This window comes from Colletes gigas, unplaced genomic scaffold (assembly GCF_013123115.1).
Source record: "Colletes gigas isolate AHSC1104 unplaced genomic scaffold, ASM1312311v1 Colletes_gigas_Sc00019, whole genome shotgun sequence".
Classification (NCBI taxonomy): domain Eukaryota; kingdom Metazoa; phylum Arthropoda; class Insecta; order Hymenoptera; family Colletidae; genus Colletes; species Colletes gigas.
In genome coordinates, this window is record NW_025106648.1 from 21769 (window position 1) to 33688 (window position 11920).

Below are 11920 nucleotides of genomic sequence, written 5' to 3' on the forward strand. Positions count from 1 at the left end.
AAAAGTGTATGCAAATTACAATTCTACATTTCATATTGAGAGTCAATTACCGCGTAGAATCGACATTTGTGTTCGTTGTTGCATTTTTGTACGAACCTAACTTAATTCTCAATGCAATAAAATATAATTATTGCAATTCATACGTTTTGAAAATTTTGTTCTATAAAATCTATCTTAACACTGATATGAATTTAACTTTTCTTAATACTTAATATGTATATTTCTAAATTTTGTTATATGAATTTTTACGCGTGGAAAGTCTAATTTAAATATTAATTTCATATCAATTTTTCTATGATCAATGATCTTCTATTGATAGTATATAATTATTTTTTTTTTTGTGTGCACTAATCCATTTTCATTTCAGCTGCTAATACTTTGAATAAGTTTTTTTTACAGAGTATGGACGAATGAGATTGGAATTGGTACATGGATTCGAATCGTTTTCTTCTTAGTCTCTTTTAAGGAAATATCTATTTATACAATTTTATTTATTGTCTGAGTTTATGTTTCAGGGAAACATCGTGGGATTAACAAGAACACCAAGAAGAAACTATTTTATCATATTTGGTTGTTTTAAATGAATTATATTTTAGGAAAACATCGTGGGATTAACAAGAACACCAAGAAGAAAATATTTCATCATATTTCTTCATGTTTCTACAGATTGCGTTAGAATATAAGCATAAATGTATATCGATTGTAAGATTATAATTAAGCAAATATGCGGCATCGTATTCGATACTACCCGATCTAAGCGTACATTTAAGTGGGAATGATTAGTATTTAAGGTACATATTGGTATTCTATTAAGCTGGGTTCATAAGTGCAGTTGCACATTTCGTTCGTCAGTGTCTTATTAGGCACTATTCAAATACCATCGTTCATTTAAGTAGGATCATTCAATATCAGGGTACATATTGGTATCCTAATAGGGTTCGTTCATGCAGTTGTACTTTTCTATTTCGTTCTTAGAAAACATGTGGATCCTCTCACATGAATCGACATTTTGTTAGGTTTTTGATCACTCTATCAGGTTTTTCTTCTAAATACTCTCTTCTTCTTGTTGAAATACTCAATAGATGTTAGGATTCCTCGCCAAAGGAGGGTGGTTGGGGCGAGGCTGGGGTGGGTCTCCATTCGCAGCAACCTCCACGCGGTGAGACCTGGGTCATTATTATTTAGTATGTAATTAATTCTTTATAATGTAATTATTAATTGCATAGTAAATAATATGAGCTAATGGCTGCGACCTTCCTCGTATAGTTTAGTATAAATATAGCTTCTTCATCAGATCCAAAGCGATCAATATTTCGATCGCTTATCAAATCGTAATTCTCGTAGCTGATAGCGTTGCAGTCTTATTCCATTCTGAGTCGGTAACTTTGGAATTGACATCGAAATGGTAAGAAGGCTAAACAGTGTTTCTCAACTCTTTTTGTGAGAGTCCACGGTCTGGCATCTCGAATACGTCTGTGGTATAATTTTCCATGATTCAACGACGGAGTAAACATTTTGAAGTATTCGAATTTCTGTTAATACAAATCGATGTTCGGTATATATAAACGAAGTAAATATTTCATTCATTTAGGTAATTGAATGCTTTGTCAAAGTATAGTACAAATATTAGAAACATTGTTTTCTCACAATTTCTACAAGCAATAACCTAACAAAGAGACATAACATAACCTAATTTAACAAGTGATATTGTAATTTATCTTAAAATAAAATTATAAATATGGATAAATCGATCTTAATGCAAAAGCAAGTGAAAGATAATGCAGAGGATTTGCAAAAAGAATTTCTTGACATAAAAAATTGGGAAGAACAAATGAAAAGCAAAGATGAGGAGCTAAGGAATCAAAGAAGCGAACAGGTATAACTTATCAGTAAAAATTGTTAATAATATATTTCATTTTAATTAAGGTTATATTTTTATAGACTTCTTTACCTCCGATTAGAAGCAAAAATAAGAGTAAAACAAAATTTACTCCTACAAAACAAAATGGATCTGATATTAAACCGAAAAGAATTAAATCATACGATTACTCCGCTTGGGATAAATTTGACATAGTAAGGCTTATATTACGTTTTAGAAATTGAGACAATTTATAGAATATTTATCCTTGCATAAAATTAACAAACATTAATTACATTTAATGTTATAAAGGATGAAGCATGTAAAGAAGTAAATAAAACAGAGCAATCAGATAGTTCTGAGGATGAAGTTATGTCTAAAGAAGAATTAGAAAAGGCACACAGAGTGGGAACAAAATATAAAAATCAAGGCAATATTTTTGTACAGCAACAAAAATGGGCAGAAGCGATTAAAAGTTATAATCAAGCTATAAAAGCTTTTCCGTACGATGCTATATTTTATGCAAATCGTGCGCTCTGCCAATTAAAATTAGATAAGTAAGTTTTCCTTTTTTAATATAGTATATGATGAACAGTTTGTTTAATTTTTTATGCAAACCACAACAAAAGTTTTAAAGTGATACTAAGTTGTATATATTTTTAGCTGTTGTTCCGCAGAATCAGATTGTTCTGCAGCAATACAATTGGATGCAACTTATGTGAAAGCTTATCATAGAAGAGCAACAGCTAGAATAAACTTAAAACAATACAAGGAAGCTAAGCAAGACTTAGAAAATGTCTTAAAATTGGAACCTTCTAATAAAGAGGCAAAGGTATTACTTGCTGAAATCGAAAAGAAGATGAAAGTCTTAGATGTAAGTAATAAATAAAGAAGTACAAGGTGTTACTGGACGGGTCCGCGGTGTTCTGCAGGGAGGGAGAATTTATTAAAAGTCTCGTCAATGTTTCACATTTATAATTACGATGATCAATCGCCTCCTGACCGCTGGTACCATCCGTCCGGTAACTCCCTGTATAGTTGAATTATAAAACATATTATTTAATAATGTCACTTTATATAGTCGATTATCACATTAAAAGAGGATGCAAAGAAATTATCTGAAGATACACCAATTGAAAAACTGATTGGTGAAAAAATGTGGTCCAGTACTAAAACAGATATTAAAGATGTTAAAGAAAGTAAAGAGGTGGGGAAAGATATTAGTATGAAGATGGAAAGAGATGAAAAAGATAAAGGTAGTAAGAATCTGAAACATGTTAAAGAAGAAAATGTCTTAAAATTGGAACCTTCTAATAAAGAGGCAAAGGTATTACTTGCTGAAATCGAAAAGAAGATGAAAGTCTTAGATGTAAGTAATAAATAAAGAAGTACAAGGTGTTACTGGACGGGTCCGCGGTGTTCTGCAGGGAGGGAGAATTTATTAAAAGTCTCGTCAATGTTTCACATTTATAATTACGATGATCAATCGCCTCCTGCCCGCTGGTACCATCCGTCCGGTAACTCCCTGTATAGTTGAATTATAAAACATATTATTTAATAATGTCACTTTATATAGTCGATTATCACATTAAAAGAGGATGCAAAGAAATTATCTGAAGATACACCAATTGAAAAACTGATTGGTGAAAAAATGTGGTCCAGTACTAAAACAGATATTAAAGATGTTAAAGAAAGTAAAGAGGTGGGGAAAGATATTAGTATGAAGATGGAAAGAGATGAAAAAGATAAAGGTAGTAAGAATCTGAAACATGTTAAAGAAGATATAGTACCTGGCATACAAAATATTGCTACAGCATATAATAAAAGAGATCCACGTATTCCTACTTGGTTACCAGAGAAAGATGATGTTGTTGTAATAGAACCTATTGAAAAGCCGCCTCACTTACGTTCGAAGGTACGATTACGCAATTGCGGGTGACCATGATGAATCCTTAAAGTACTAATTATTTATAGAAGTTGCTAACAAGAATACCCGTTGAAGAAGTAGAATTTATTAATATTCAGCATGACCAAAAGAATGACGGAACTACATCTAATGAACATGAATCTGTACAGTTAAAGGAAAATTTTGGAGATTGTCCAAATATTCCAATTTCTTTACCAGAGAAAGACGATGTTGTAACAGAATCAATTGATAAGTCTTCTCACTTAAACTTGAAGGCAAGATTACATAATTTAGCAACTGAGTACACTAAACAACATGAATTTAGTTTTGCAATGTCTGCTGAATGATACTTGTAGAGTTTTTCATTCTGGAATCTGGATGAGTTTTTGTAAAAAGACATAACTTTTTAAAAAATGATGTACATATTATGCGCAATCTAAAAATGGAAATTTTACTGAATTTATTATTGTGTACTTTTCAAAAATTGTATAGTTTTGAATGGTTGTACATGGATATCGAAATTTAAAAAAAAGCCAATGCTCGTATTTTTGCGTGTCACTTTTAAACACTGGCAGTAATAGAGCAATTCTACTCATGAATTCGTGTTTAATACAAGAAACTTTACGAGAGACATCCAGTAAATATTGCAAAATATAAAAAAGAACTTTATTTGTTAGGCATGGTTATTATGGGTGTTTAAAATGCCTATTATATATATAGGAGTTGGAAACGGGAGTAGTAGTTGAAGAAACAGTATTTAATAAATATGAACATGCAGAGTTAAAGGAAATTAGTGCAGATGAGAAATCTAAAAATGAAAGTTCTATTAAGGATTCTAAATCTGTAGAAAATACTAACAATATACCACCAGTTCCTAAAACAGCCGTACAATTTGTAACGAATTGGAAAGCAAATAAATCGTCAGAATTTAGGTATAAATATTTAAAGGTAAGAATGGAATGACCAATATTGACATTTTTTAATATTATATCTATATTTTTCAATGTAATTAAATAATTGAATTTCAGCAATTGCCCAAGAATAGTTTGTCCAAAATATTTCAAGACTCTATGGAATCTGATATCTTTAACGACATATTGAAAGTTTTATGGCTAGAATTTATAAAAAGAAAGGAGTCTATATTTTCATATTTAAAAGATCTTAGCGAAGTTAAACGATTTAGAGCTCTCATTATGTTCATTAGCAACAACGAAAAACAATGTAGGAATTATTATACTAAATCTAAAGTAATTTTAAATATTAAAAGTACTACTTTCTCTTTTATATGATTTATTTAAAATTTGTAGGTTTAAGGGTGCTTTTTGAACATTGCAAAACGATCGAGAATATATCACAAGAAGAACTTACAGCTTTGCAAGAGAAATATGAAATTTGACAAGAAATGGATATTATGCATTCAAGACCATAAAAAATATTTCTAAGTTGTAAAAAAGGTTGTTTAAGTTATGTGTTTTGTACGTATATTTTTATTTAGCTAAGAAGGAATAAATAAATAAGATCATTATAATAATTTTGTTATTGTTTATATTAAACTATGTGTTGCATATTTGTTATTTTACATATGTACACAATCTAAATACAAGCTTGAAAGATGTAGTGATCATAACAGAAAGGTTAAAATATATGAATAAAAGAAAAATACTTTCATTGTATAGAAATGAAACTTAAACGTGACCGTTCAATAATGTTTGTATCCTTTGATCATTCTTCATTATTTGTGATTTTGCTTGACATATTTTATTTAATTGTATTTGCATATTATGATCGATTTCCTTCAACGTTTCCTTCATAGGTTCTATTAAATCTTGTGTTTTTCTGAAAGTATACGAATTTATTATACACATATATAATACATAACTTTTAATAACTGAACAATTCTGAACAAAAATTCATACATGTTTTCCATTTTTAATTGTGCGTTTACTTGTTGATACTGATTTCTCCATTCCATTAACTCTTTTTGCATAATTTCTACATCTTCCTGCAAGGATGGTATAATTTACATCGTAGATGTAGCAACAGTATTGCAAAATATAGTAATGTAAACTAAAAATAATATACCTGAAAGTAATCTAATAATTTTCCAAGTGGATTTGTTGCACGTGTTAAAGTTTGTATTGTATTACGAAGTTTGTCAATTTCCTTTGTAACTATATCACGCTTTGAGTTTGTATCCCACGCCTAATAACAGACTTATACTTCATATTATAAATAAATGATGGTGCAACAAGTAATACATTATAAATTAATGAAAATGTTCTTACAATATTCGTCTTTTTAGGTATCACATCTACATTCTCATTATTAACCAATTCTTTCTGAGTTTCCAATATTTGAGCAACAAGATGTCCATGTTCTTGTGTTAATTGATCATCCACTTTATAGGTACTATTATTGTCTAAGGAATCATCACCTCCTCTAGTTTCCATAACTACCATATCATCTGCATCATCTTCTTTGGTATCAGAATTTTCTACAATGACGCTAATATTTCCCATTGGTGTCCTAGAAGAATAATTTTTAATGATTGGTAAATTCTTTTATGATATGTTTCATGGAAAAATACATTTGGCGTCATTCTTACAATATCTCTTCGTTAATAATTAATTCTGGTTTCCCTCGTATTCTAGGTGCTGCAGGCCTAGCACTAATTGGTCTTGCGCTAGGCGGGCGTAAAGAAGTTCTTGGTCTAAAATTAGATTGTCTAAAATATATAAAATATTTATCTCTAAATAAATAGAATGCATCAGGAAATACCTCATATCAATATTTTCTAATTGAGATTTTTGAACGTCTGATGTTACATGGTCAGGTTTTTCTATAGTCTGAGGAGAAATTTCATTATTGGTAATTTCATTTTCTTTATATTCCGTCTTTTCTTTGTTTTCACTTATTTTGTTATTTTCTATGTTATTTGTAGATTTAGGTTCCAAGTTTACATTGTCTGATATATTCTGTACATGATTTTGAGATTCACTATGTTCATTATGCGTTGCTTGCTTTGATTTATTTTCAACTTCTTTTTGTATTTTATTCTCATCTTCTTTTTTGTCTGTGTTTATATTTGCTTGCAAGGGAGTTATATCAGATGAAGATATAGAAGATGTGTTCTGTTTCAATTTAGCAGCCGAAGACTTTCTTGTACGTCCAGATGAAGGAACTTTATCTTGGGATGGCTAGAAATTATACATTCAGTTGCATTTTTCTATCTTTATAATTTAGAATTGAAATATTATAAGTTACCTGAGTAAGTGGAACGTGTGTAGCTTCAACATTTCTTTGAGATTTTTCATTTTCATCTTTATGTGATCCTGATTCATTTACTGCTGCACTAGAAGTTCTTTTCTTTCGATCAGTAGATTTTTCTTTAGCAGTTACAACTCTTTTTTGAGGCACTTCTTTTGGTAATGCTTTTTTTTCTTCTTTCCTAACAGATGATTTACTTTGTGAAGTTGACTTACTTTTCTCTAGATTCTTTTTATAATGTTCAATGGCTTCTGCACTGTTTATCTGATTTGCAAAGAGCTCATTAATTCTCTGTTCTTCATCTATTATATTTTAAAATATACCATTTAAAATGTATCATTTACATTACCTTTTTATCTAAAGCTTTTCCAATTGCTTGGAGTAATTCATTTGTTTTAGTAGGTTCCTGACCAGAAATTATCTTACTAGCTCTTACAGTTAAATTAGCATTGGTAGTTAATTCTAAAATAATTCAGAGGTGTATTTCAGTGGAAAGAAAAATATTGAATATTCTGTATGCATTTGTACAAGAAATATTACAACTTACTGACAACATCAATCAATTTTGTTAAATAAGCAAGTTTTGCCTCTTTGTTTTTTATATTTTCAGAGTTCAGTTCTTCTTCAGTAAATAAACCATCCAAGAAACCAGTTTCCTTTATGATCTATGATATCGTTTATTTATCAATATAAAAGTATAGAGCACATGAGCTTCATTTAAAATAGAAAGAATAAATTATGGAAACGATATATTACCGCGGATATAATATCATGAAGGAATCGGAACGGTGGTTTCTTCAGCAGTTTCTCGGTGAGCGGTGGCTTTTTAAAATACTTGCCAAGCACATCTTGTGTTTTTTGAATTACTTCCGGCTTCACATCGTCTGCCATTGTTAATTACAATTAAAACATATGGTGAGTGTCAATGCATATTTCTTGGCAATATTCGTGAACTTTGTGTTGCATTATGTGGTTGCATAGTAACGCGTATACGATCATGTACTATGTGGTTCAAATATAGTGTTACAGTCTGTTTCTTCAGAATCAATGAAGCTATCAATTTTATTTTCTTTTTGTTTAAATGGGAGCTAATTCTTTCATATGCAACACATTTTTTGGGGTGACTATTAGGAGGATAAGGGAGCATATTTAAAATTTCTTTTTAAATGGAAAGTGAATTCTTTTGTTATTTGGATAGCTCTTATCAAACTAAATAATATTTATTTGTAGATGAATTATTTTATATATCATGACATTGTACTACAAGTTATGTATATCAATTTAAGTACTGATCTTTTTTAAAATGATCTATTTTAGATAATTTACACAATTCTGTCTGCTACTAATGATGATTCTTTTAGGGGGTGATTGTACCACAGACGAGGTATACAAATGGACCTTACATCCAATGTTAACAACAAATTAAACAAATGAACACAAGAGGAAGTGAGACAGAAAATGAAATTATGAATAAAATTAGTAAAGAATTTTTTTCTCGAAAGTGCGTAGGATTTCGAGGGTATGTTTATTGACCAAAAATGATTGTAATTGACCCCTGCAATCGAAAACAATTTTTTTTAGAAAGATTTGAAATTTTTTTGTCGCCGAAAAATTTAGGCATCCCCTACCAGAAAAGTTGTCTAATACTTTCTTGTAAGTACCTATGAGCTCTATTTCAGAAAAAAGTTTCATTGAAATACATTCATTATTGTAGGAGTTATGGTCGTTTGAAAATTGCGTTTTTTCATCCCTTCCATAGTCAACTCACATGTATTAAAGGACGTTAATTTTCAGGTCGGTATGGCAGTCAGATTGGGTCACGATAGTCCATAAGGTGAAAGGTCTACTCGTATACCTCGTCTGTGATTGTACAGACTAGAAGAAGACTAAAACGAAGAATAACGATATTGAGTTTGAGCCGTTTTCTACTTTCGAAATTGGAGTTCTCTCGTTGGACTGCCTTTTGCGCTGGCCACGGCGGTGACGACGACACGATTGGAGTATCACCCCGTAATGTGTGTAATCGCGGTGCCCGCGAAAGCCGGATAAATCGCCGGACACCGAGGCGTTAGCGTTTTATAGTACATTAATTAGTCCGTTTGCGATGAGGAGGCGGATAAAAAAGTTTTACAACGTTGTAAATGCAAAAGGGGGCCTTCTTGTGGCCAGTGCTCGCGCCATGATTCGCCATTTAATTCCACCTTTCTTTTACGCGGACCGACGTTTTGCCGTGTTTCACGGGCCATACACACACGTTCTGTCCACGTATAACACACTTGGACCGAACCGTTTATGGTATTACTACGTTCGTCGCTTCGGCGTTCCACCACTGATGCGTGCTTTATTGCCATTGCTTTATTAGGCTTTCGTTTAATTGCTCGGGTCTAATGGCCGAGCTTGGCATACTTTCGTCTCGAGTTATAGGCTAATCGGGCTTTCCAACGAGCTTGGCCCTTGTTTTAATACAGTCCCTTCTTTTTTTTTAAGGATTAAACATTTTATGACGTGCGACGTTCGGAGATGCCTGTTGCCATATACGTAGATTGTTCAAAAAGTTTAAAGAATCAAGAAAACAAGCGTATCTTTATCGATACTTTCAAAGCTCTCGACTTTATAATTTAGGTCATTATTAATGTTTGTTGATTGTATCTATTCTTAGAAATAATCATAGTATGTATAAATATTTATTATAATTCATAAAAATGAATAAAATTATATTCAGTTTGCGTGTTATTCGATGTCATTTAATTTTGCCTTACAACATTTTTTTGTATCTCGTTTTGGTCAGATACTTTCTTGTATCACCACTAGTATCGTTGATAAATGCAATTTTGAGAACATTTTAACGAAGTCGTCGTTTCTTCTTTTCTGTTTCATAATAAATAAATCAAAGGAAGCATCTGTTTAAGGTTATTAGTCATTTCACTTTATTAGAGTGTCAAAGTTCTATTGACTCGTTAAAATTAAATATCATACATAATAATATGGCGTCATTTCATTTGATCAATACAAAATGATACAACACACAACACATGAAAAGTATAATATACAACACGGGGAAATACCGTAACGGTAATCACAAAAATTGATCGTGCTGAAACTATTCGGGAATTCTTAGAACACTTATATATCGATACGTTTCATCGTATATTGTTGTGTCGCTATGTATATTTTAATGACTTCTCGTGCCGAAGATAGAGCGTCCATGGTGGCGAACGCGGAAGAGGAATAAAAATAATAATTTATTTATAAATTAGCTTAACAAACTTACGCGTACCCTACGATATTGCAGTCAACAATACATGTTCGACGATTGATGCTAATATTACGCACAACTTATAGGTACATTTTTATGTGCATCGTAGTACAACGACGACCGCTTTTACTTACCTTGGAATTTTCGGACATCGATAAAGCCATACTAATTATATTTTCGGTTGTAAAGTGACTTTATAAATACAGAACCTTTGTGTTCCTTTTATTTTTTGGTAAATTATGTTACATGTCTACTTTAATGTTACATTCTTCGCGTCACACTGATCGTTTCGAATCCCGTATCCACCGAATATGCTTTTAATCCTTCAGGCAACGAACAGAGAGAATAAAAAGTCTGGCGATCACGTTTAGAGCCAAGAAAAGCGTGGATATTTTAATATACAACAAACACTTTCAGTTTGTAGGAGTATTTGTAAAATTGTGTCATGATTGTTTGCATATAGTTACATATAAATAAAATAATTTATCAGTTATCATTATTTGGTTGAAAATGAAACAAGAATCGTGGATTTGCCAATTGTAACATTTATACAAAAGATTAAAGTGTTTACGTACTATATTATCCAATGATTTTTAAATAATTTAATTCTCAATAGTTATTCAATAATTTAAAAAAAGTACAGTACATATCCACACTTTTAAAGTTTCTTTAATAATACTCTCGACAAAGTTAAAGGATTAAAGAAATATTCATCATCATCTGAAAATATTTTTCGCAGATCCTCTTGTCAAATAACACTGACCAATCAGTTTATATTTGATATTTGTGGCGAAGTTACAGTTTTATCTTGATGTTCATATTTACATTAATGCTTTTTGAGAAAGAAAGTAATGATGGTCGCATTATTATTTCTGTATACATGTATCTTAAAAGCCCGCAGGGCAGCCCGTTTGAAAACTGGCGGGCTGTTGGGGGGTAGCGTCCCCACGTACCCGAGGCGCTAATTAAGCAGTATTAATACTTTGACGGCCACTGTCACGTATACGTGATCGTACTCTTCGGTTGCTATATCATCATTCATTCAGCCTATTTATTTTTAGATCGATATTTATTCTTTGCTATATTATATGAATTTTTGATAATGAAAAAGTTTTGAATTAATACCTGTTTATACAATGTCGAATTAGAAAATTTCTGATCGAAAAACAGTTTGGAGGCTTTAATTAGACGAGACGCGTCGCTGTCAAAGTATTATTATTAAGAACTGCGAAACACAGTTGACTCGAGAGTGTGGTGTCGATATTGTCACAGAGACTTCACAAAATTTTCCTTTCACCGCGGTGAATTTACATCGTTTGATTTTCCAACTATCAAACTACTAAAGTACCGATTTACACGTTTAAATATTTCACACCGACACACTCGAGAAATCCAGATTCACAAATATCAAATACAAACGTAGTCTTAGATCACTATCTTGGGGTTGTTTCGTCAGCGACTCTTCGAACTATACAGCTTCTATGTCCTAGCCACTATTTTCTTTTCGAGAAATGTCTACAACGCGTAAATATCCGCGACGTTCCCGCGAAGATCCACCAAAATCTAGACAATCAGCTTAGCCTCTATCGCTAGACAATATCCCCGTTTTGTTTAGAGGATTTGCCCGGTTCGA

At 31.6% G+C, this 11920-nt stretch overlaps 2 protein-coding genes across 3 annotated transcripts; one reads left to right on the top strand and one right to left on the bottom strand.

The window, feature by feature from the left end:
- Window positions 1-1467: 1467 nt before the first annotated feature.
- On the top strand, window positions 1468-5262 carry LOC122400625 (RNA polymerase II-associated protein 3). Of its 2 annotated transcripts, none has more exons than XM_043402167.1 (10): window positions 1468-1876; window positions 1942-2073; window positions 2171-2415; window positions 2522-2732; window positions 2940-3227; window positions 3435-3773; window positions 3833-4039; window positions 4485-4712; window positions 4793-4985; window positions 5072-5262. In XM_043402167.1, the coding sequence occupies exons 1-10, from the start codon at window positions 1739-1741 to the stop codon at window positions 5158-5160; spliced, it is 2070 nt and encodes a 689-aa protein (XP_043258102.1). In that variant the 5' UTR covers window positions 1468-1738; the 3' UTR covers window positions 5161-5262. The 2 variants fall into 2 exon arrangements, with proteins under 2 accessions (XP_043258102.1, XP_043258103.1); XM_043402168.1 differs by having other exon boundaries at window positions 2940-3132; window positions 3628-3773.
- A 187-nt stretch (window positions 5263-5449) lies between these two features.
- On the bottom strand, window positions 5450-7922 carry LOC122400633 (TRAF3-interacting protein 1). Its single transcript, XM_043402176.1, has 10 exons — window positions 7788-7922; window positions 7579-7696; window positions 7381-7493; window positions 7029-7295; window positions 6543-6961; window positions 6370-6489; window positions 6050-6290; window positions 5847-5966; window positions 5681-5766; window positions 5450-5600 (listed from the first exon to the last, which is right to left on the bottom strand). Exons 1-10 carry the CDS (start codon window positions 7920-7922, stop codon window positions 5450-5452), a joined length of 1770 nt encoding a protein of 589 aa, XP_043258111.1.
- Between the last annotated feature and the right edge of the window lie 3998 nt (window positions 7923-11920).

Excerpts from the sequence above, each read along its gene's own strand:
- LOC122400625 (XM_043402167.1), top strand. The coding sequence starts at position 1,739 with ATGGATAAATCGATCTTAATGCAAAAGCAAGTGAAAGATAATGCAGAG. Across the intron at positions 2,416-2,521 it reads TGCCAATTAAAATTAGATAA|CTGTTGTTCCGCAGAATCAG; the intron begins GTAAGTTTTCCT and ends ATATATTTTTAG. Across the intron at positions 3,774-3,832 it reads CGCCTCACTTACGTTCGAAG|AAGTTGCTAACAAGAATACC; the intron begins GTACGATTACGC and ends AATTATTTATAG.
- LOC122400633 (XM_043402176.1), bottom strand. The coding sequence starts at position 7,922 with ATGGCAGACGATGTGAAGCCGGAAGTAATTCAAAAAACACAAGATGTG. Across the intron at positions 7,697-7,787 it reads TTCATGATATTATATCCGCG|ATCATAAAGGAAACTGGTTT; the intron begins GTAATATATCGT and ends ACGATATCATAG. Across the intron at positions 6,291-6,369 it reads ATTATTAACGAAGAGATATT|GACACCAATGGGAAATATTA; the intron begins GTAAGAATGACG and ends TTATTCTTCTAG.